The 26,063-nt window shown below is 41.0% G+C and overlaps 1 protein-coding gene across 1 annotated transcript in view; it reads right to left on the bottom strand.

Moving 5' to 3' along the window:
- The window catches only part of cacna1ab (calcium channel, voltage-dependent, P/Q type, alpha 1A subunit, b), a gene marked incomplete at its 5' end in the record, with an annotated part of 98,515 nt that overhangs the window by 35,371 nt on the left and 37,081 nt on the right, over window positions 1-26,063 (bottom strand). The window contains 14 exon segments of the mRNA XM_008302210.1: window positions 3,768-3,860; window positions 4,226-4,336; window positions 5,267-5,431; window positions 5,539-5,740; window positions 6,288-6,425; window positions 6,873-7,033; window positions 7,788-7,887; window positions 16,804-16,910; window positions 17,161-17,220; window positions 18,016-18,145; window positions 18,318-18,450; window positions 19,078-19,385; window positions 20,222-20,829; window positions 23,369-23,519. Coding sequence (XP_008300432.1) covers window positions 3,768-3,860; window positions 4,226-4,336; window positions 5,267-5,431; window positions 5,539-5,740; window positions 6,288-6,425; window positions 6,873-7,033; window positions 7,788-7,887; window positions 16,804-16,910; window positions 17,161-17,220; window positions 18,016-18,145; window positions 18,318-18,450; window positions 19,078-19,385; window positions 20,222-20,829; window positions 23,369-23,519 — 2,467 coding nt within the window.

Below are 26,063 nucleotides of genomic sequence, written 5' to 3'. Positions count from 1 at the left end.
ACACACACACACACACAATCAGACACACACTTTCTTTTGGCAAGAAGAGCATGGCTTGGGTTTGTTTGCAAGTGACGCTGAATATGACACTTTCAAATTTTGCTTGAAAGTTTTCTTTCCAAATCCGGTCCAAACTTGGCATCTCATCTCCAGAGAACAGTCAATGTGTATCTAAACTGGACAGACTTCACTCAAGGCTGTGTACCCTCAACATGGATTCAGCTTTATGAATCACCAACTTTCATTTTCATTAAACTTACTCATTCTAAATGTCTACGACGGTGCATGTGTGCATTTTAATAATGCAATTCACATTTTAACTGGCCCTTTTTGCAAAAATTGAGGTTGTACAGTTTTAGATATCAATTTGATTTGCTCATGCAGGATAACTGTTAAGTCTAGATCCCTCTTTCAAACATTTTCAAGTTCCAAAATAGGAACAGATAACATTTAAAATCAAAATTAGTGATTCCTAGAGCCAGAATCCCAGCTAGCAGCCCTGTTGATTCTTTGTGAGTCTACCTTCTGGTGTTTTGCAGTGTCACGCAGAGAAATATTTAATGTACAACAGCCAAACTCTCTGCTGAGGCCCTGGCACTTTGTGGTTGACAGACAAGGCAGCAAGAGGAGCATGAAGAGGAAGAGGGGAGAGGAAAAAGAGGGAGCTAGAGAGCAGCCTCAGTGCAGGCATGGCTTGGCATAGCAGCATACTTTCTGAGGAAAGAGCTGGCCTACATGCAGACCAGTCGGGGCTAGTGGGGCCGAGCACATCATAGACCCTGATTCAAACATTCACTTATTTAGTTGCACTCTAAAGATGAGAGAATTTCTTTCTCAGTGTCTTACAAGATTAACAGAAACATACCATAAGTTCTGGTAATTTGTAGCTGCTAATGCTGTCAAGACACAAGCATGTATACCCTCACACTGCTACAATGAGTATGAACTAAAGATTAAATGTTTTGTATTAATTATATGTCATATTTGAGATGTTAAGCACTACCCCCACATAGATGCCGTGAGCCAAAAAAACCCAAGACAAAAACATCCGATTTTATCACATCTCAAAATAGATCTGAGTGGAACCAATTTGCTGCACGATGCCAGAAGGCAACTACAAAAGTTTGGTTTGCCTAGTAACAGGTAAGCTATTTAAATCTGTCACTAATCCACCCTACTGGAAAAGAAGTGAACTCCTGGACAGTGTGGGGGACAAATCAAGTACTTGGTTACTGAGATATTCTAATCGAAAGGCATTTTATAGTGTGTGTATTAAAAATGTATTACATTGATAAGGAAATTTTCTACGTCATCAAGTGTTTAAAATGTCATCATCCAGAAAGCGCATGCACTGGGGTTGGGGATTGAGACTGGTCATGAAGGAGCGGGTGGTTGGGGGGTAAGAAATGAACTGGGGGGGTACACATGGCCAATGAGGATGCAGCAGAAAGCTTTGAGAGATAAATTACAAACCAACCAGATTCTACATGTGCGAAGATGTAGAAAGATGAATGGGGAGGGAGTTTTTTGTTTGTTTGTTTTTTTTAAACATTTTTTGGTAAGTTGTAGTAAATTGTGAGTTGGTGAAAGATATTTTTTTCAGGGGGACAGCAGAGGGGGGTTGGTTGTGTGTTTTATTGGGCAGGGACATGGGGCGAAACACACACCATCACCATCATTATCATCATCATCATCATCATCATTACAGCACCACCACCACATGTCATGGCGCAGCACGGATGGAGAACACGATGAAGGATTTCATAGTGCATTTTGATTGGATGGATTTTTTTTTTTTTTATCAGAGGAGGAGGAGGAGGAGGGAGTGGGAGGGGCGTAGGGCGCCAACAAAGTAGAGAGGTTTAAAGAAAGCATGTAAAGAGATAGAAGAGGAAGACGGAATCATTATGGGTGTCAGTACAAAGGCAGTGAAAAACTTCAAGCCAACAATAACGGTTAAGTTGAGACACAGTGTGTTCAGCCTCTCTTTGATGGCATCACAAAGCTACACGGTCAGTGGCGGCCTTTTAGTCGCCCTTTAGTGCTATAGGGTGGCCTGACTTAGACCATTACTCACATTAGGATGACACAGAAATTGACGTCTCATAATATTTATTTTGTTTCTGCATGGCCATTTGCTGTAGGTCTGACAGTCTTTTTTTTCAGTCACTCACTCTTATCCTTTGCTTATTGAGGCAAAAAAGAAAAATCTTGGTTGGTTAAACTTGGTCGTATATGCCTGAATTTTCAGCTGTTAAAATGAGTAATGTTAATGTAATGATTAACCAGGCTAGACATAACAGAGATAACCACGTATCTCTCATTTAAGTCAAGGGAAAAGGAAAAATATTGATAGGATTAGGAGGACGTTTTTGTTGACTAATAACTGCTGGTTTTGTTTTCATCCAAAATGTAACTATGCAACTAAAAAAAAGTCATGTGATGTATTCATACCAAAACTAGCGTTTCCTTGAGGAACTAGCTGCAAAGTCAGACGTGCCTCAGCTGCTACAGCCTGACTCCATCCTGACTAATAAATCAATCAGATGCCTAAAAGAATCAGTTCATTGTTTCAAACAGCTCGGATGTCCATTAAAGTCTGTTCAGGCGGCAAACATGTAAATTCAGCACCTCCAACATGGCCAGAGGGTGTCCTTAATCATCTTAAAACACAATTCGATTGCAGTACTTAGCACAGTTACTGCTAATCTAGTCAGTGTGAATGAGAAGAAGACTTCAGTACAACAAAGAAAGGTTTTATAACAACAAATTCCAATTGGCTCTTTGGTGCAAAGTAAAAAAGACAACAGATGGACAACAGAGAGAGGCTGAAACTGTTACTGAAATCCACCAATATTAAGTCTTATATGAACAAATATATTAAGCTTGTATGTACAGAATAAAACACACATACATCGTGTTAGACATACAAAGAACAACATCACAGCAAAAAATGAGATAAACATGAGTTTGTTTAAACACGTAGCAGGTTAAAGGCAAAAAATACGTCTCTGGTTTAAAGTTAACCAGAAACATCAGACTGTACAAGTCTGTCGTCCAGTTGCACTCGGTTGTATTTTCGATGCGGTAAAACTTTTTGACAATTGACATCCACTTGTCATCATAGCTTTTTATTACAGATACTATCTTGTATGCCTAAAGTGTAAAAACCACACATGCTGGATTATTTCTTGGACAGGAGCAGTGATTTGCTCGTGTCTTGTCATTGGTGGTAATCTAGTAACCTGGATAGAGTAAGGCTGTTTCCTCCTGCCAGTCTTTTGCTTTAGCTCCACCTTTGTGCGTATGTGGTGTGATGAACATTTATCTTTACCTGACTTGAGGTAAAAATCAGTCTAGGATTATTGTTTATCCAATATTATTTCACAGTATTACTTAAGCCTTAGCACTGATGGTCTCTTGTTTGTAAATTAATGCTAATGATTATCTTTAGGCTTTTACAAAAAGCTCATGAATAATTTGGTAAAATACAAATTATGTTTATGCCTGAAAGTTGTTTCAGTAATGGTATTTGCTATATTTTGAGGACTGTGAGCTAAAGAGAACTGCCCAGTGGGCCACTTTCTGGCTGCAATAGGACGGTGATCAACAACTTTGGGGGACTCCTCTAAATTCATTTAAAATGTATATTTGCTGAGAACAGAAACAGAAAACTGACTTGAGTCCATGAACCAATGTAATTGGACAAATCTTAAAATAGTGTTTGGCTGCAAAAAAACACATTTTATTTGGTCTAAACACTCCACAGCACTTACCCCAAGTTCTGTCACTAATATGTCAGTGATGCTTCCAAGGACGGAGACAAAATCAAAAATGTTCCAGGCGTCTCTGAAGTAATTCTGTTGGCAAAGAAAGAAATAGAAGACATCTAGTGAGACGAGAACAGACGTTAAAGGTAACCAGCCGCATCTTTCCAGAACTGAAGCCAGGGGGTAATAAGGGACATGCCCCTGGCCAGTGGTGCTGTTACCGTGGAGACAGGGTGTAAGGAGGCTGATAGCGTGACTGCTGCGCAACACGGTACATCTGAGCTTTTCAGGGACAGGAAGAACATGCTCTAGATCTGTCTACCAAAATAACCCGCTTTATAAATGAATAATAGGATGAAACACTGGAGCATATAGACTGGGTCAACCTAGATAAAGAATATGTGTGTTTATGTGCTCCTGTAGGTGCTTCATGTTTGCATTTTTTAAAGTCTCACCAGAGGGCCAAAAGCAATGATCTTGAGGACTGATTCCATAAAGAAGAAGGTGGTAAACACGATGTTGAGGTTTTTCAGGACATCATCGTAGGTTTTTGATGCACCGTCAAACTGGAGGCACAAAACAAAGATAGACAGAAAGAGAGAGGAATGAAAGTGAATACAAAAGAAAACGTGTCTTCAGTGCAGTGTTTTGACTCAGTAGCTACCTAAGTTATTGGAAGGACCTGTATCAGAGCTGAATCGTTTGGCGTCGTATTAATACAGTTCTGATTTTTATCTATTGCAATGAAACCAAAATGCATTCTGCCAGAACTAAAGACATCTTTAATACAAAATGCATCCCGACAACTCGTGAAAGAAAACGTCTTTCTTGCCGTGCCACTGTCACTTTGTTATGACGCAATTAAGAATGGTTACTCTGTGATCGTAATTAAACCACTACAATTATTAATTAAATAATGAATGAATTATTAATATTTACAGGAAATGCATTGGAGGTGACGATATTTAAAAAATGAGAATATACTTGGAACAATGGTCTCTAGTTTTAAAGTTGGACATTACCTTTTAAAATGAATTTGTATTCACTTGTTCTTTAGTCAGAAGTCCACAAGAAGCATAAGATACTCAAGTGAAGCTGATGGCTAATGGTCAATCTCCTTTTGTTGCCGTTTTACTTTGCTTAATGCTCCCTACAGTTCAGCAGCTACTAACAAACTTAGTGTGTGCTCAGTTTAGTCTCACAAGGTCACATACAATTAGTTTACTGAAGCTCAAACATCAGGACGATCAGTCACAAGAGTAAGTTGTGGTTCATAAAATGAACTAGTATAAATTATCTCTGTTAATCAGGAGTGTTATAATGACTGTGGTGGTGCGTTTTCTACGATTACATTTTAACTGGAATACGTCTGTTTTGCCGCAATGTACAATGTGTGCAGAGTTGTACATAATCTTATGGCTCAAACATAGCGAGGATGAGAGAACATCACAACCAGTTAGGAAAAGACTTCTTCATACTGAGAACTCGACCTCTACCTTCATCATGAGGACGATGGTGTTGAGCGCGATTAGAGCCATGATGCTGTACTCGAAGGGCGGAGACACCACGAACTGCCACATGCGATACTGGAAGCTAAGTTTATTCTTCGGCATGTGGCGAGTCAGAGGTCTGGCATTGATGGCAAAATCTATACAGGCTCTCTGGAGGAAGAGAGAAGAGGAGTGGCTTTTAACTCTTTAAAAAGTTTTTTGAGGAAAAAAAAGCAATTAATCTACTAATTCACAGAGCTTCCCAAATCTCTCCTTACCTCATTCTTTTCTAAGCTATAATCCTCCATCATCTTATCCCCCTGTTCCTGGAAGGTGATGATGATGAGAGCCACAAAGATGTTTACGAAGAAGAAGGGGAAGACAACGAAGTACACCACGTAAAAGATGGACATTTCCATCCTGTATCCCGGGCTCGGGCCCTGATTCTCATATGTGGAGTCCACTGAGTGCTTTAACACCCTGAAAAATGAACAGATGGGACAAAAAGGTGATTAAAATGAAATAGTTTTTTGTCCACCACAATTGTAATGCTTTATTTCTACAGATATCTTTGAATTTGTGTAAAAGTCACATATGCATATGAACAATATGTTTTATATTAATAATATGAATAATGCATAATAATAATAATATCATTTCAACATTATGTTTACTCTATATTATTAAGAAATAATGGGATTGTAAGACAAAAATGCTAAATTGAAATAAGAACTGAAAACCCTGCGCCTGTAAAGTAAATATACTATGGTGCTATAGCAATCCAAAGGTTGTTTATTGTAGTATCACATATATGAAATTCTTAATTATATTTATTTATTGCAACCACCTTCATCTCTGTCCAGCTCTTATGTTTTCAAATATTTTGCTACATGCATTTATGTAGCCCCAGTAGTGACAAATTCTGAGCAGGACCTTTGATTGGATTAATAAATAGTTTAGCGTCATGTTTGAGTGTGTGCATGTGTGTGTGTGTGTGTGCGTGTGTGTGTGTGTGCAATCCACTCACTGCGGCCACCCCTCTCCAGTGGATACAGTGAAGAGGGTGAGCAAGGCCCAAGCCACGTTGTCGTAGTGGAAATCGTACTTCTTCCACTCCCGCTTCTGAGCTTTAACTTCATCTCTATCATATACTAAATACTCGCCCCTGAAGGAAAACACATACACACAGGTTTTATAATGAAAACACAAGACAAATATCCGTCCGTAAAAACACCTAGAAATGGAAATGCGGAAAAGCACAACACATCCTAGAGTACATTTCTAAATGCATTTTCATTGGACATAGGGAGAACTTAGGGGGAGGAGTGGTTCACTCCTCATGGTTGCCTGTTTCACGAAGTAACATTATGAAAATTCCCAGCACACTCCTCTAGGTGGCAGCATCCACAAAAACCCGACTCAACTAACCAACGGATTACAGGACCTCTTTTGTCATTTACAAAAGTTCAAATTCACAGATTAATTTTTAAGACAACACATCATTGTGTTTTCTCAAATACATGTCCATGTATGGTAATAAATTAGCACTGGGCTCAAAAGACAGTCCTCCACTAAACACAAAAACTAACAATCAAAGTGTTCTGGAACCAACCTGCAATCACGCTCAAACTCTTTGGATTCGTCCGTGCAGTAGAAGAAGCGACCCTTGAAAAGCTGCACAGCCACCACGGCGAAGATGAACATGAAGAGCATGTAGACGATCAAGATGTTCAGCACATTCTTCAGTGAGTTGACCACGCAGTCAAAGACAGCCTGCAAAGCAAACACAGGAACATTTACTGACTCGTGTAGTATGTTGCGTAGTGACGGCAACAGTGTGGCAACATCTGACTTCATAACAGTGTTACAAAATACTCAACTCTCAGTGCTGATGATGAGTTTTAAAATCTATTAATGTACATGATAAAAATGGTACCCCTTGAAAGGGAAAAGCTACTCTTTTGGGTACCAAGTTAGGCCACTTTGCTCTAACTTGCTAAGTGTCCTTCTGGCAAACATCAGCAGAATACTGTTAAACAAAGCTGCAGGCAAAGGATCTTGTCTGGAGGGAAAATGTTAAGAACTGCTGTAGGTTACAATATCCAAATACATTTTGAGTTTTGTTTACAACACGTAAAATCTCCTGACAGTTGGTGTTTTTAGCTGTTAACTGTTGCAACCTATTTTCAGCAATGTTGCCATATTTGAGAATTCCAAGAAATATTTGGTGAGTATAATGTCATTCTAAGAAATAAATGTGGTGGCAAAAGTCATGAACTGAAGAGAGCATGTGCTTGAAACACAGAGGAGCTGCATCTTTTCAGGAATTCAATGAATTGTGATTAAGTAGGAGCTGCAAAGGATACTATTGTGTCCTCCAAATTCTCACATAGCAAGGCTTTATTTCTCCGTCACTTTTAAGCCTTTGAAAGAAGACAGGCCTTGTTCACCTGATATTCTAGAGAACTAAACTTCATGTGTGCAGCCCTTGAACTGGGATGAAGAAGAAGAACCTGCTGAGCTCTACCTTTAACTTGGGGAGACGTTTGATGGTCTTAAGAGGACGCAGCACCCTCAGCACACGCAGAGATTTGATTGTACTGATGTCTTTGCCTTTGCTGCTCCCCCTAGAGTTCAGCCAAGGAACAAAAACAGTGTCAAAGAAAAATCAGAGAGCACAGTGGACAAATAAAGAGATGAAACAATCGCAAAGGGCTGTTACCAAAACCTTTTGCTATTGTTCAACATATTGCAAAAAGGGGTGAGGGATATTTCCTCATAGATAAATTATCTTAAACATAACATCTGTGGTGTGACTTTAAGTGAAAGCAACACATGTGATACTTGTATAAAAAAAAGTACATTGCAATTGTGTGGACAATCTTACAGACTCTTACAGTCTATTCTTCTGCAGACAAGAAACTTTGAAGTGTACGTCAAACATGAAACCGGTGGGAGAGAATGCGATCAGTTGTCTGACCATTTGGTTTCATGGACATCAAAAAGCATTGTCATCAGTCATAGTAATCGTCACTAACATTCAATAGACATTCACTCATTCCATATCGACAGGCATCTCCCGGCAGAGTGCCCAGCCAAACCTCTTTCTTTCTTTTTCAGTGATACGCTGTTCAGTTCTTCGGAAGAAATGGATGTGTTAGATGTGGCAACATGGACTTTAGGTGTTACATAGCTAGGATTATGTTGATATAATCCTGAATTTGCTAACATTAAATGGACTGATTTTGATATGTTTCACATAGCTTCCTTTCATTAAAATCCAGATTTTCAAACTCGCGTTTTTGATTGCTCTTCGGTCAGGACGGAGGCTATGCGAGACGCTTCGGTCATGTGATGCCACTGACAGAACACAACATCACATGTCGTAACACAAACAAACACCAACAGTATCAAACGAGCCATGAGAGCGACCGGAGGAAATCGTTTAGGCTCAGAAGACAAACGTCTTCAGTTGTGTTTTAAAGCGCTTGTTTTCTCCCTGAAGGCCATAACTGAACATTCTGCTCATGATTTGTACGCCCATACACCAATATCAGAGAGGAAGAATTGGGGTGTCAAGAGAGTAAACAGCCGAGTTGATCTTAACAGTAAGTGGATGTGCCACTTTGAAAAAAGCAGGGCAGGAGGCACCTGGACACCTGCCAAGCCTGAGCAGAAGAGAGGTCGTCCATCAAGGCTCGCTCTTTAACTATGAACTCAGTTCCTGTGACAGAAAACGTAAGACAATTCAATTCAATGCTGATTGATTGAGTCGCAGCCTTGGCAGTTCTACGTGTCTGCATGTGGGGTTTTGTGTGTGCGCGCGAGAGCGAGACTCAATCGATAATCAATAGGCATTCCTCCTTTGAAGCTGAGTACGACTGAGGTCTCTCTATCAGAGCAGCTTTAGAGCATTAGAGTAAAGCCCAGTAAGGCCATAGGTGTTAGGAGTTATCAACATCCCTACAGATACACACACGCACAACATCTCACGCGTGCAAACGGCCTCACTAGCATAATGATAAGGGCAACAGAACTTTGAGTCTCGTGACTGACGTATGAATAGAACGACAGTTATCATTGTGTCTAAAAAGATGTTTAACTGAACTGGGGTTTTGTAAAACGCTAATTCAGGTGGTACTCCACGCAAAATCTGTGTTTTCAGAATTGAAGCTCTCCAGAACTGTAGGACTCAAAGGTGATTGTAAAATATAATCTTGTTCTTCATGAAGCACAGCAGGTGCTGAATGCTTGGATTCAAGTTTACAGTAGAGGCTTTAGCAGAAAGTTCCTCTTGCAGCACACTATAATACCTTCTGCTGTTCATCTCAGCATGTCATAGTATTCTCATACAATACTGTTATACTGAAATATGGCAAAATGCACATCTGTCTCAGTACTTCTGCGCATATGAGCATATTTACTTTCATATATTTACTCGGGGCAGCACACAAAGGTATTGTTAAAACATATCTGATTTTGCAGAAGGGCTCATTTCTGCTGTATGCCATATTCATGTAGCAAAAGTCATTATCAGAATATAATGCCTGGATAGCAGGCATACAAAGCACTTGACTCACGCCAGAGAAAAACCTTAAACCACTGTTAGGTTTAAGCGGAGGTTTGGGAAAGACTGTAGTTCTGATTAAATGTAAATCAATGTGTCACAAGTCTTTGAGGACTTTATTAGCATTAAACCACACCACAATCTTTGCCCAACCTTAACAATATGCTCTCATTGTCTAAACATATTCAAAAAATATGAGTAATGCTGTAGTTGTTGTAGGTGGTAGAAAAACTATGCAGTCAGGTAACATATGACTGAAATTTGCTTTTTGCAAATTAAGAGCATTACCTCATTCAGTCATCCTGTCACATTTATGTTTCTAACCCTAACCTTATTATACAGAAATAATTTCTAGGAAATACGGCTGGAATTTAAGCTTTTCACAGCCACAACATCCATGAAGGACAAAACTAAACATTTTTATACCATCCTTTCAAGCCTACGGTACGACTGATTACCAAAAGACAGACTGTGGGTGGAGTATCACTTTGAGGCTAATTTATCTGAGAAAACGTGTTGTTGAAATGTTAACTAGTTAATTAGCTAAACAACGAATTAGACTTATAAAAACGTGGACAATAGATCAAGCCCTTCCAAAGTGTTTCCTAGTGTTTGTGGGTACGGTGTTGGCGAAACAAGAGGCAACGATACGGCGAGAATGAGTACGAACGTTTAGAAGAACAAAGAAAGAAAGAGAGAGAAGCCAATTTGATCCGGTGGTGGAGAGCAGGGGACAGAATGGAGGAGGACAGAGGAAGAACTTTACCGGGTGCTGCTCCTGTCGAGTTTCAGCGAAGGTGGAGACAGCGAGAGTCAGTGACAGCGACAGAAAGGAAGACAGAGACAGATAAAGAAGAGGAGGAGGAGGAGGAGGAGGAGGAGGAGGTAGGGAAAAGAGGGAAAACACATCGAAAGACAGACACACACACAGACACACATTGACAGAAAGAGAGACCGACACAGACAGACACAAGACAAGAGAGAGGGGGTTTGGTAGAAACAGGAAAAAACACATCTATATGAGAGACAGACAAAGAAGGAGGGACAGCAAGATGGGCACACCTGATTAGAAATACAGCCCACCCACCCATAAGCACACACACTTATCACTCCCTCCCACACCCATCTCTAATCTCCATGACGACTGAATGGGATATCTGTCTTCTAGATTTGCTGCTGGATAAGGTGAGTCCTATAAACTCCTATTGAGTCCTGGCATAGCAGATATCCCACTACCTCCTTCTCATTGTACATGGCAGCACTAAAGATGATTTAGTTCAATTATGTTAATATCCTGCAACACCATTAAATTGATTTCTCCCTATTTTCCACTTCAAAAAAAATCTGTATCAACTGATTAAGATTTTATTGGCTTTACAGGACCGGAAGATTGTCAAACAGCATGAATCCAATCACAACTGTGGTCACTTGTTTCAATTAGGTTCACTCCATATTCCATGCATGATTACTGTCTGGTTGCATCACATTTTGTTTTAACTTTAGCAGTATATTGATACACTCGTCTATTTTAAACATTTTAGCTGTTTGTAACTAAGCCTCCACTGTTTGTCTCCAGCATAGCTTTACATTGGTTATTCTGTTAGCAAATAGAGTGCTAAATAAGGTCAGAGTTGCTCATTTGATAGAGGAATTTCTTAAATAAAGAGGTACCTGGGGGATTTATTCTGTAAGATGTAATACTTCTATATTTAATCTGAAGGAATATCTGTGAGGTAAATCATGTAAAATATAATATTATCTAATGTAATGAGTGTTAAACCTCATTCCTCCTCTCTGCATTATAGCACTCAAGGATGCACTTTTTTACTCCATCAGATCTAGTTAACTCTCAGGTACCTTGTTGAGATTTACAGTACAATAAGAGCACTTTTGTGACAGTGGCCCCTTGCTGAGACTCTAGATATACAAACCTTCCTTCCCTCCTGGCTGTCTTTTTGCTGCGTTACCAGCTCTATGAAGAATTACCTTCACGGTTGGACGAGGAAACTCAATTGCTGCATCCATTTACACCGATTCTTATCTTATCACACCATAATGATCAATTAGACCAGGCCTACAGCACAAATTGCCCTCATTAGATCTGCAATCATCTAGTGGGATTTTATCAAAGCTCTTTAGCATGCACATCTGCACAGGGGAAGGAAAAAGGCGTTACATCTAAAGTGGCCGGTTCCAGGTTTTCTTGACATGTTCATATGTACATAGGCATACCACTCAGGTTATCGGTCATGAGTGAAGACTCAAGAAACCAGGATTTGTGTGTATTGTCCCATACACGCACACCGTTAATAGAAAGAAAAGGCATTCTCACAGAGTACTGCGACTGCATGCAGTTCTCGGTCATGACACTGTATCATTCAGCATTTATTTGGAGAATGAAGGGTGCCAGAAGCGCAACTGTTGTGTTTAAAACCCATAAAAACATGAAGCCATTGTACTGTGACCATGCTAAAAAATCCTCCGTACAATGGTTCTGTGATGTACCTGCTTTTAAACAATGTCATGCGTCAAAGTGAAATTTCATTAGTGTGTGTGTGTGTGACGCCTTCGCCCCTTAAGCAAAACTGTACTGTAGCTCAGCCCTGGCGCAGATGGTGGGAGCGGGGAGGCAAAGGAGGAGACTGCAAAGAGGGACAAAGAGTGGAGAGAAGAGGCGAAGGTGGGGGGCAATGGTGTGAGAGCATCCTAAAAGGGAACGGAGAGTGTGATTAAAAAAGTGAAAGGGCAAGGGAGAGGAGGAGAGAGCGGCAAAGAAAGTGAAAGGAGGAAGAAAGAGGATCTGCAAAGGAGGGGAGGAGGCATCCTCTTTTCAGCGGCGAGTCATGTTGTGGAGGGTGCAGCAGTGGAAAGATTTTCAACTTTGCATAATACAATTTTACAAGTTCATCTTGCTCCTTGTCTTTTCTTGATACTGAACGTTGTCATATTTTACTGCATATTTATGTTTCTGAAATCAGAATTGGTTCTGCATCATTGTTTATGTTTACTGGAACCTGTGTGCTTTTGTCATTTCAACTTCAGAACTTGCTAAATCCCCAGAAATCTATTAATTTATATTGAAGTATGTGTAAAAGGCACAATTTCTTATTGTTTGCTTGTTATGAGTCAAAATCTATGAGCATTAATTCAGAATATCCTAATTTCTGGTATGTGTAGTGCTCCTTAAATTCAACATATCTTAATTAAAAAAAAAAAAAAAAGTAACATACACAAAGACAAATTCATACAACCTGTCATATGCTGGGCTGTCAAAAACTTGTATGTGCACCTTCCCCAACTTGTTCCCTCCTCAATTTGCTCGATTTCCCTTTAATCAACCAATTTACTGTTACATTAACCAATGCTTTGTGTGAGTTTGCTCATTTTCACGTAGGACACACACTAACGTTAGCGCATGTTTAAGCTGCAGACAGGTTATCCAACGATTAAGAAAACAAGCAAACAATAGTTAACACTGGCTGACATTTCTGTCAGTGTGAATGCATCTTGACGGTGACATTTATTACAGAACTTTAACAGTTTACTTCTTATTAGTAATATTAACAGAAATGGTGTTCAGACTGAATGCAAAGTGCCACTGGTCGTGGCACAATGTGAAATGTGTCCTCGTTGAGGTTCATGATGTGGCAATAGGTGGCATGGGATTGAGCCGAGATGTTTGACATTGTGAAAATACATATATTAAAAATGTAGTGAATTGGGTTGGTCAGTGACCAGCATGACATCACAGCAGCAGTGGGCATTGCACTACTACGCAGATGTTAGCTGCATTGTGGCTAAGAGTATATCCCACCTATACCACGCTGCTGTTGTAAAAGCTCCCTTGCAAACCAAAGGTGCATTCATTTGCAGTAAAAACATTGTCTGCACTAATGCACTGTTTACCGCCGAGTTAAGTTTATCAAAAACTACAGCTACCTGCTTGTTTTAGAAAATTGCTTAGTTTTTAAAAATGAAACTATACATTGTGACAGTTTTAAAAATGTACGTCTTCACTACAAAACGAATGGGCTCAGGGCTGAGAGAATGAAGAGATGGACCAACACATTGTTGCATGAAATGTGTTGACAATGAAAACTATTTCACATCTTGACTTCAGTCATGCCACCTTATGCAAATGTGCATCTCTTTTGACACTCAAGTATTTTCATTTTCAACTTTTTATACAGCGCTGCCACGTCTAAAATTTGCTTTGCATTCAATCTGAACACTCTGTATTAGGAAGAACATATATAACTGGAGTTTGTTCTTTGTCAGGAACTGACTCCGAGCATCATTTACAGAGTTCTAAGTGATGCCGTCTACTGCATCACAGGTTCATGCAGCCAACACGGCAGACATGCACTGGACATCCAGAGAGCTGAGGAGGATGCACAAACAAGCTCTTCTTTCTCCCTCACTCACTTCTCTGTTTTTTACCCCACCCTGCCCCAAACACAAACACACAGTCAGTCCCTCTCAGGTGCATCTATCATACATATTTAATTCATATGTATTCATCCTTTATGCTGCTTCAGTATAATAACAAATCATTCCACCTACCACACCCTGCCCCAGCATGCCTCCCTCTTTCCCTCCCACGTACTTCCCTGGGTCGTGCAGAGGAAGGAGAGTTAAATACCTGTGCCTCCGGGTTCGTTAACATAGTCAGAACGGCGGATGGGTATGTGTGTATGTGTTTGAGTGTGTGCTGGTAGAAAAGAGGGAAGAGGGGGGGCGAGGTGATGAGTCCTGCCGGTGTTCCTCCCTGTGGCGGATGAATAGCCTGGGCACTTAAAGGGTTAAAGGTGTCTGGGGCGCCCTCACCCCCACGGACTGATCGATCAGGACCTCCAGCCAGGAGGATGGGGGAGAATGAGGAGGCTGAGGGGTGGTTAGGTAGGAGGCAGGATGCTGGCTTTAATGGTTGTTGGAGAGTGGGAGGTTGAAAGGTGTGTTGGGTGGAATCTGGAGTCAGAGGGATTTATTACAAACTGTAGGGTTATACGCAGGTAAGGGGGGGAGATAACAGCAAGTTAGGGAGTAATGGGTGACACTTCCTAACATACAGCACACACATTCAAAGCAAGAATGTTCAACAATCTTTCAATTTGATATTGGCTGCAATGTGGTGAGAGCCATTACTCTCTCTCTTTTTAAAAAAAAAAAAAAAAACCTTGTATGTTTAACTTGCTAAAAGAAAAGAAATAAACAAGTTTTGTCTTAAACCTCTTCAAGTTCTTTGTTGTATTCCCAGCTAGGAACAATGTCCCAGCATGAAAAACAAGATGGAAGCAAAGAATGCTCACTTAAATGCAAATTTGTGATAAGTTTATCTCTATAACGTGATTCCTAACTGTGTCCTCTATATGACCTTTTACTGCACTGTGAAGAGTGAAGTACAAATATCTGCCGCTATTTTCCTTTGAAGAGGAGACTGTTTTGTAGCACATTTTTAGCCATGCTAGCAGTGGTAAGGTATACCTCTGTGGTCCAGACTAAAACATCTCAAAGTCATTCATAATCTGAAGGAAAGGATGAATCCTGGTTGCTTTGGTGATTTGACTTTTCCTGTAGCACCACACCCAAAACGTTTGTTGCTGTGAGGAAAATGTCTGAAGTATTACTCGTATGCCATCCATCCAATACTTGTTGAGACAAGGGACTTTTTTGTGCTTAAGTTTGGTAAATTGAGATAGCTAAAAGCAATACAATACTCCTTTGTTTGGTGATTGTCTTTGCTGTATGTTAGGAATAGGAGAGGTGTAAGGGGGCTGAGACTGTGAAAATGTGAGGACGGAGAGGAGGAGCTCTTATGAGAGAGGGAATCGAAAGGTATCTGGTAGGAGGAGGAGGCATCAGCAGGGACCAAGGCTGTGGAGGACCTGGGGGTGTGTGTTGTTAAGCAAGGGTTTGAGGGATCAAAGTCGGGGCTTTAGATGCAAGAAAAGAGGAAGGGATGACTCACGGCCTGGTTGGTGGAAATCAGAGCGGCATGGATTGGCAAATAGGGAAAACAAGGGAAGAGGAGCAAGGAAGATTGGGAGGAGAAAATGTTGACTAGGAGCAGATGCTTTATAGTTGATTAGACAGTTAAGGGGAATGATGTTTGGGACAGTTGTGAAGACGACTATTTCAGGCAAGGTTTGAGGTTCATGGAGGATGGATGGTGGGTGAAGACAGAGCAACTACACTCTAAAAACTCACTCCTCACTGGTGAAGGATTACACAATAATAAAGTTTTGTGGAAGCAATGGTTCCAAATTGGTCTGCAGGTTATCCCCTTAGGGTTCCCAAAGAATGCCATATAAAGAAAAAGCAAAATGTCTTGAGGCTCCTTCACTTTTTAGAGTGTAGGTAAAAGATGGTGGGGATCTTTCAGGTGAGGCATATCAGGGATAGATTTCAGTTAAGGATCTCGGGTGGTTGTTGAGATGAAGGTGGTGATGAAACGTAGAGAAAGACCTGCTGATATGATGCCACATGTGATGGACCAATGTGGAAATAGAGATGAAAATGCAGACAGGGTAAACTGCAGAATGGAAAAAGACAATGACTGAAGGAAAGAGGGTTTAAGGACAAAAGAGAGGTGAAAGACTGATAGTAAACAAAGAAGAGAAGAAGACAAGACTAGAAAAGTGAAAAGGAAAGTAGAAAAGAACAAAGGGGAGCAAGGAGTAAGACATTTAAGAAGAAAAAGGAAAGTTTAGAGACATAAAGGAGGCAGAGAAAAAGACAGATTTGAAAGAGAAACGGGGACAGAGAAAGAAAGATACAAAGAGTAGATCGTAGAAATGCAACAACAGGAGGTGATTCTTTCTGAAGTTCAGCAGGCTGAGACAATAGGAGAGAAAGATCAGCATTGCCTGTTGTGTCGGACCTACAGGGCTGTGCGACGAGGGTCTTTCTGTGGATGGTGGAATGTGTGTGTTTAGGTAGTGAAGATGATGAAGAGGAGGGTGGAGGGGGCACTTACGTGAAGGCGAAGGCCACCAGAGCACCACTAACCACTATAAAGTCCAGAATGTTCCACAAGTCGCGGAAGTAGGAGCCCTGGTGGAGAAACAAGCCCAGCACCACCATCTGGAAGACATGGAACGTGCTCAGTACCGCATACAGACACACACAGTAACTGAGGAACACACTCGTACACAAGTCAGCGAAGGGCACAGACACACAGAGCAAACACACTCACACACTGACACGAACAGATACAGAAAATACGCACTAAAACAAATACGTACACAAAAGACACAATAAACAATCACACAAAAATAAAGGAAAAAAACAAACAAAAACATTCGCACACACTGACACAGTGATACTTTGTTACCTTGATCAACATTTCAAATGTGAAGACGCCTGTGAAAACGTAGTCAAAATAACGCAGCACCTGCAGAGCAACACAACACCATGAGATATAATTATCATATTAGACAGAATAAGAAAGAGAAGCAGAGACGAGTCAGAGGGAAAAACATGAGAGAAACGTAGCAGGAGAGATGAATAAAAACAGAAACAGAGAAACAATCAGACACTAGCCTAATCCTGATTCAATCTTAATCCTATTTTCACTGTCTGTTTTCAAAATGCCATTTCATCATACGTTTGTTGTAATTGAGTTCATTCACTATTTCAAAAATGTCTCTTCCTCAATATTCTTATGCACCTTAAAATGACCCGTTATGTTCACCTTTACATCCTGATTTGAAGCAATAACACATCAAGTGTTCAAGATAATAAATATCTGTCTTGTGATCACTGGTAGCTGTCGCATGTGAGTGTTTCTGGTTATGTTGGAATAATTAAGAAAACTAGGTATCAGTTAGAGTGAGCAACATTGGCCAGCATGGATTAAAGATTTAAAAAAAATAAAAAACTCCACACTGCAGCTTGAATCCATGAAAAGTTTCATGCCAATAAAAACAGTAGGTGGGAGAATTCTGTTCATTTCTGAAAACATTCCCATGCTATGCTGAGGACCTGAGTGTGGACATCAGTTGAAAGCATCATCTGCTCATCTTCCTAAAACATTTGCAGTCCTTGCAAAGTTTTTCAGAGCTTTCGCTGAAACGGTTGATTTCAAACATTCCCCACCATGTAGCCTAAAAACTACAAAATGATTCCATTTACGATCCTGTTATTAAAAAGAAAAACACACACACACACACACACAGTAATGTCTCACATTGTTTTGCGGTGAGTCAGGCCAGACAGGGTCCTCTGCAGCGAGGGCGATGCTGCTCATAGCGATGACAGACAGGATGCTGAACTCAAAATACTTCAGAGTCAGGATGTAGTGACAGCACTTCCGAAACCTGGTGCACACACACACAGACACATGCACATGTTGACACAAAAACACAAAACACACTCAATATTTCTTTGCCTGGGGAGAAAAACTTTGCTATTAAATAACTTTTCTATGCCCCCAATAACGACGCAGTACCATGTTTTCCAGTCCGACTTTACAGAGACACGTATACTCACGGGTTGGTGGTCGACATTATGAAGCAGGAGCTATAGGGAGGCATGGGTTTGGGGCCGTCTTCATCTCCACCCTCGTCCTCCTCCTCCTTCTTCTCCTCGCTCTTCTTCTGGTCGGTGTTGGCGTTCTTGTTCACTGAGCGAAACAAAGAAAGAAAACGGAGACAGACAGACAGAAAGAGGTCAGCTTCACCAGAGCAGGACAGTAAACACATGAAAGATGTCCGCCAGCGTTGTTTCACTGAACAGAAGTGAATGAGACTGGAGTTACATCAGTGTTGTGCACTACAGCTATATTTCCTTATACCATCAATTTCAAATGTCAAATCTAATTTACTATTCATTGAGAATACTCAGTGTGTACTACTCAGTGTGTACAAAGTGTTCTCCAGATGTGAAGTGGGAAAATTATTCAAGTGACATTTCCTTTGTATCTTTGCTTTTTCTTGTCGACAACCTGTGTTACAAACTGTGGGTATGAAGTCTGGAAAGATGTGGACATTGATGAGACAGTGAGGGTCTAATGAAGAGCGCTACAGAGAAACACTACAGAAACTGGAGTAGCTGATGGTTTTGGAGCTTGATCTATACAAGGCAGTACAAATCAGAATATCTTGGCCCCTGCTGCATTGATTTTAACAACTGCTTAAAACCTGTCTTTAAAACACCCTTAACTTTATGGTCTTCTTGGGAAGTCTCCAGTACAGTTTACTCTGTATTTATATGACATTTATGCAAGTGACAGGGTCCCTGAGTTGCTCACCTTGTAGGATGGCATTGGTCGAGGGGTAGGGGTAGACAGGGGGCATGTCTATGGTTGTGTACTCGGGTTTGGCCATGCTAGTCAGGATGAGGCTGTCCATGCTGTGAAGCAGGGTGTGGGTGTCAGCGTCACGACAGTTCAGCAGGTTGTTAACGTGGTCGGGATGGTCAGGGTGATCTGGTGGGAGAGCGTAAGGATGCTCGTGGGCATTGGCCAGTTTGCTGTTGTTGCGGAAGTTGTCCAGGTCCTCGTTATACTGCTGTATGGGCCGTGTGGTGGAGAGGCTGGGGCCGGTGCTGTGGTGCTCCCTGCTAAAAGAAAAGGGGTGGAAGGGAGAGAAAGAAATGAGTAATCAGGGGAAGAAGGAAAAAAAGAGATTTGAAACAAGAAATGAGCACTGAAAGGTGATGGTAGGAATGCCTCATTAGACACACCAGACATAATAATACCTTATTTTATGACTACTGTCTCCAGTACTATTAGTGCCAACAACACACAAAACACACTGTTAAGCTATTAATTAGACATACAGGTTTGTACTTTATAGCTCACCTAAAACAATATTAGGGAAATTAAATAGATTTTTTACACCTTTTATTTGACAAAACAATCAGCAGTTTCACAGAAATATGCCAACATCAATGTATGAAAAAAACAGAGAAGCAGCACTTCAGAAATTTGTTGCAGTCTCTGGTTTGTTTTGACAGCATTAATGAAATGCTCCTTGTCCATGTAGATGTCCTGACTGTTGACAGTCCACGTCAAAACTTTTGCCCTTCCTCTCTGATCTTTACAGATCATGCAGATTTGAAGTTGTGAATGGTTGGGGTTCACCAATTTGCCTGACATGTCTACGGGGAAAGTCACTGCAGTTGCTTAAGAAACCATGATCACCTAATTTGACACAAAATTTGTAGTGACTATCTCATGAGATAAAAATGTTGTAGTCTGACTGAAGTTTAAGTGCTGCAAATGTGGAGCAAGCTACAAGAAGCCACACAGTCGTCACATTCTTACAAAATAACTAGCCTGGAAGTCAGGTGGCCTCCTGTCTTAGATAAACTACACCACTATTAATGCTTGTCAGGCTGTAATTTGAGACTAATACATGGAGAGAAAAAAAAAAAATGCTTCTTTCACTCACTTTCTCGTGCGATGCCCTCTGCTTCTTTCCTGGTTGCCATGGCGATGTCGTCTTGTCTTTCTCCCCTCACCTTCCTCGCCTTTTTCCACCTCGCCCTCCGTCCCCCTGGATCTGTGTCGTCGGCCCTCCTCCCCCTCCCTTGCCGCCCTGCGATGCTGTCTGGACCTCCTGTGCTCGTTGTTCCCCTCTACCCCCTCGCTGTGGTGGGGAGAAACGCTGCGAGCCTCCCTGCCTTCCCTGTTTCTGTGCCGATGGCCTCGATGGCTCCTGTGGCTGTGCCTCTCTTCCCCCTGATGGCCCTCCACATTGCCCTCAATGTTGCCCAGAGATGTGCAGCTGAAGCCGTGCTCCATGCGGGTCTCCGCCAGTTGACCCGTCTCTCCGCTGTCTGGCCCAATGGCTTTCTGATGATGATGGCGGTGGTAGTGATAGTAGTGGGCGGCGCGACGGCAGTGGTCTATGTCTTGACGCTGGTATTCCTGATCCAGAGGCAGCTCACCAGGTTGGGTCTTGTTGGTGTTGTTGTTGCGGTTGTCCTGCGGGTTCACCACCAGGGGACGATCCAGGTGGGTTTTCATATCACCTCGTCCTTTTCTTGGGTAGGCCACCTGAGTCAAGGTAAAAGGGGAGCAGATCTGACTTGTGAGTGGTGTTAAAACCTCAGATGCATCTTCAAAACGTACTCCTAAAGGCAGCTACACATGAAGAGTAATTGTGTATGACCAGACGTTGAGATAATTGCTCCTAAAACTTCTGTTGCTAGCATTCATATGCTTCTCTACTTCTTTCTCCTTCTCTATAATAATTTTTACTTAAAGTATCAGTAGCATTATCAAAATACTTCTGCATAATCATGACAATGTTTATGGAAAGATGCTGCTTATGATTTTTAATAATAGAGTATTTAAATTTTCTGACCTGCACAAATAAAAAGTAATTGACCTCCACTGTCTTGGAGTAGAAGCAGAAATCTCAGACGCTGATAATTTCAAAATAAGTACATAGAACAAACAATGGCAAATGTCTGATTGTTGTTTGGGTGAAATTATCCTTTAAGTCCAGGATACCTTTAAATTTTGAGGAAATATCTTCAGTGAACGATCAGTCATTCACAATACAACACTATCTTGGACAAGTTTGTTAACAAAATATCTTAGCCAACTCTTTTTTAAACTGGTAGAAAATGATGCAGCATCTTTGCATCCACACAGTTTCCTATGAAATGGAACCACAGTTTTTAATTTACTTGTGAACAATTTACCATTTGGAATAATTGTGCTCTCAGGGACCATTTACTGCCATATGTACATTTTAAAAACATAAACAGTCTATACTACTGAATGAAATGAAATTGTCATGTCCAGGAACAGTTCATAATGTAAAAAACAAAAAAGTCAGAAAAAGCATATAGCTGTTCTACAGTAAAACTACAACAATAATAAAAAAATTGTCATCCAGGTCTGAAGCTTTTGGGGTTGCAGTTTTCAGAAGAAAATGCTCATACAACCCAGAAAAATGCACAACAATTGCATTTCTTTCTCTTTTTTTTTTGTGGCTGCAATAGCAATTTACTTCAAAGCTTTTACATCATATGCAGTCCAGGATAGTTTTCTTTATTTCATACACCAGTTAACCCAGAATTAACCCAGAATATGCAGCACTTGCTCAAGCTCCTGCCCCTTTCCCTCCCCTGAGCCACAGATAAACACAGTTCGGCAAACAGTTCAACATTTTTGGCTCCACACGAACATTTTGAAAAATTGTCTTTTTCCGGGGCCACAAACCGCCAAAACAGCTCTGCAGTAAACATGCAGTTTGCCAAACAACATCCACTCGACTCCTGGTCATCTTTTGAATTCATGTTTTTGAAGTACATTGCACTTTGCCCGCTCCAGTTTTGAGTTTGCTGCCTTCTTTGGGTACAGCTCTGGATTTCTCTGCATGCCCCACTTTAATAATGCATTGCTCCCAAGCACGCAGCTTCAAGCCGTCCCATATAGCAGCGGATAGCGCAATAATAAAACTCTTTCACAGGCTTAAAGGGATATTACACCCTGGAATTAAAACATCTGTGGAGTACAGCATGACCCAGAATACACAGTGGTTAAAAAGCAGGTCAGGCCCTTGTGCTAGTCCAGTGGTTCCACTGCTTGTCACTACACATCACATACAGATGGGCCAAAATGTAATATCATTAAAGAGTAATTTAACATCAGACTGAAATGCTGAAATGAAAGAAAGTTGAAATTTTCAAGTCTGTTTCATTGCTGTTCACACAGAATTATTTATGAATGTGGTCAGGTGTGGTTCGTAGTTTTCTCTGTACCTGTAGCCACACCCAGCACTGATAACATGATGTACAGACACCTCATACTGTGGACCTCTACATCACTGCAGCAGTGTGAGAAGTTAAAACCACTGAAGGTCAGAAATAACTTCTTACTAATTTTTAGTTGCAGGACAACCAGCAAATCACTGGTAAGATGGCAGACAAGCCGTTTTAAACATATGAAATTTTAATAATAGAAAATCAAAGAAAAACCAAACAATGACAGTCTTACTGAGTCACAGAGGAAGTTCTTTTCATTGTCAACCATTAATGGGGGATCAAGTTCACCCTCTCAAATAGGTGGAAGTTCATCTTTCATCCTGCATGTTATACTTTAAGATGAATATAATCTGAAGATTACGGCTTAATGTGAAATCTTTCAGAAAAACCCAGAGAAAGTTCTTCTGCAGTGCAATTCTGCAAATCTTGGAGAACAATAGACACAAAACTCCAGGTCCTTTTTATGATTAAAATGTCTCCCTGAAGAACTGATGTTTGGGACCTTGTACTTAGGTCTTCTGAAATGCCACTGGATACAGAAAGTCTGAACACATGTTTATACTCAATGTGCGTCCAGTCACATCTATTTTTAATTTTGATCTTTTTTCTAGTGTCATCCAAGAGTTGTTCATTCTCTGGGAACAAGAACTGTTTTTGCCCTGAGGCGACTGAACATGGGTGACAACATCCCTTTAGGTAGTTACAGCAACTAATGATATCACTCTAGACACCTTATGACAAATAGTCACCATATATATGAGGAGCAGACTGCATATATGTGTATATTTGTGTGTCTTTCTTGGGGGGGAACTCCTCACCTCTTCTCCTTCTCCCACCTTCCAGTCGTCCTGCTCCAGCTCATTGTAGAGCGCCTCGCGACTCGTCATCAGGTTCTGTCTGCGTATCTCACTTGTTCTCTGCTCCCACACCGACTTGTTGCCCTTGGTGTGGTTCTTCTGCTGCTCCTTACTGTTGGCAGAGGTAGGAGGAGAAGAGGACATTTTAGTGGAGGAAGGTAGGATGAAAAAAAGGTAGTGAGGAGTTTTTAGAAGAGCAGAGATAGGAAGACTGAACGGAAAGGAAGGCAGAGAATGAGGGAAGATGATGAGGAAAAGAAGGATATTGTAATACATATGAGGGTCATATAGAGGGAAGAGCAGAGGACGAATGTGTGTGAGACAGTAAAAGGAGAGAAGGCATAACAGACAAAGCTGCAAGATTCCCAAGGGAGTAATAAAATAGTTACAGTGCACCCTTGAAAGAGAAACCAAGAATTCTGGCATGATTAAGAATAAAAACAAATGTGGTAATAGAAGTATTAACAATTTAAATGTGACACCATGTAACAGAGTGTGAATGATGCATGAAGCATGAACAACATCCCAGCCTGAAGACAAAGAATGAAAACCCTCTGAACTGTCGGAGTGGTTGAACATGGCATCCCTGGAGTTGTAGTCTCACTGGCAGTGCAGAAAACATGCAGAGTATATGAGTACAGGACAATGCTTTTGTTGTCTTTTGTTTTTGAGAAATTAAGTTCAGTGAAGTGGGATTCATTTTATATTTGAGGACAATGCTGCACATGTACATGTACATAATTGCTGGTATTCTCTTTGGGTGCTAGTTGTAAGACAGCGATCTCGTCAGCGTAAGAGCGTTACATTTTGGGTTGTTTGATTCTATCAAAGACTTTTAAGGACAGCTGGTTATGCTGCTGTCACCCACCTTTGCTGCCAGTTTATACTAATGGATACCTGTGATACTGTCTAAGAAAAGCATTTAACGCTTTAATAAAAGAGACAACTACGAAGGTGCTGACAGAGCGTCACCTGCTGCATGCAAGGCCATTTATTAAACTCTCTATTATTCATCTTTGAGCGTGGAGGCGGCTGTGGCTCAGGTGTTTGCCCACTAAACCACCAAAAGGTTGGTGGTTCGATCCCCTGCCCCTCCACACGTGGAAGAGTCCTTGGGCAAGACTGAAACCGAAGTTGCTTCCGACAGCAGGCCAGCACCTTGAATGGCAGCTCTGTCGCCACTGTTGCGTGAATGTGTGTGTGAATGGGTGAATGAGAAACACATTGTAAAGTGCTTTGAGTACCACTAAGGTACAAAGGCGCTATATAAGTGTAGATCATTTACCGTTAACTTTTATCTGTGCCATCTTTATCTATCATTTCAGTGTAAAGCCCGATCTCAGTCTCTACATACACAGTAAACCCTCACAGACCTAACTGATCTCAGATGAAGTGCTGAGTGTATGAGATCATGAGAGCTTGCAAAGGTATCAAAAGGAAGAATGGGACACATCAGTGCCATTAAAAGAAAAAGTAAATTCGCAGTTTGGTAAGCTGCTCAGTTTGTTGATCACTTCTTGTTCATACCATCACAGTGTTTAAACGTTTTAGAAAACTACAAAAAGTCAGAAAAGTCATGAACATTTGTAAATCTTATGTGGCCATTTGAATGGAAGACAAACACGCAATAAATAACCACAACAGCAAGCTGTCAGATGCTGTCACTTACAAACAGACCTCTTAGTAGATTTCTTAACTACACCATCCACTCTTGATTTCTGGACATTTTGTGGGGGCAGGACAGCATTTATACATATGAATTTCACAATGAACTATGGGTTACTTCCTCAAGTCATGTAGACTCACAGAAAGGTTGCATAATAATGTCCTGAGCCCTTACATACTTAGTAAGAGCATGCCTCACAGTTCGTGAGTGTGGAGATTGGAATAGGGCTGTTGAGTGGGCTTGGCCAGGAGGAGAAACCCATGTTGGAGTCTCATCCTTCTTTCCGTCCATCTTGATTAAATATGTTCAAGTTCACCTGACATAAAACTTGTCTCATGTGTTGTGTTTTGCTGCCATGAAAAAAGTACATTCTGAAAAAATGTAAATAGCTGGAAAGCATCATGTGACCTCCTGACTATGTATAAAGTCTGTGAAGACCCAAGAAGAAGCAGCGTCTCAGAAGGTTTCAGACGATGGCGAGTCCGAAAAAGAAACGCAAGAATGAGAAATGCCAACAGATCTCTCACTGGTCTCAAACAAAGCAGTTCCAAGTTCTTGACCGAAAAAGTGTCACAATGCTGTGTTACCAGAGCTCGTCATCTGAAAGGCTTCGAGAATCACTTCACAGTCGAATCAACTGATTAATGTGTGACGGTAACTAGTGCTGTTAAGTATCCAGTCTTAGTTCTTTTCATTCAAACATGTCAATACTGCAAAAACAAAATGTAAAATGACTGTGTTCCAAAGGAATTCTCGCAGGACAAACCTAAACCTAATTTCCCTTACTTGAAAATGTGGCAGTTAGATTCCATTTCTGACTGAAATTATCTTTCGACATCACAAAGCCAGCAGCTGCTAATCTAGCGGTCAAAGGCTCAGCTCGCCACAGTGACTGAAGACTCCGATAACTTCTAAAGGAGCAGCGGGTTTATTCGAGCATCATTTTTGATGTGTCCTATTGTCAGCGTTTCTGCTGCCAGGAGCAGATTT

The sequence above is a fragment of the Stegastes partitus genome, unplaced genomic scaffold (assembly GCF_000690725.1).
Source record: "Stegastes partitus isolate 25-593 unplaced genomic scaffold, Stegastes_partitus-1.0.2 Scaffold1776, whole genome shotgun sequence".
Lineage (NCBI taxonomy): Eukaryota > Metazoa > Chordata > Actinopteri > Pomacentridae > Stegastes > Stegastes partitus.
The sequence above is the reverse complement of the archived record's forward strand: the minus strand, read 5'-3'. Positions and strand labels throughout refer to the sequence as shown.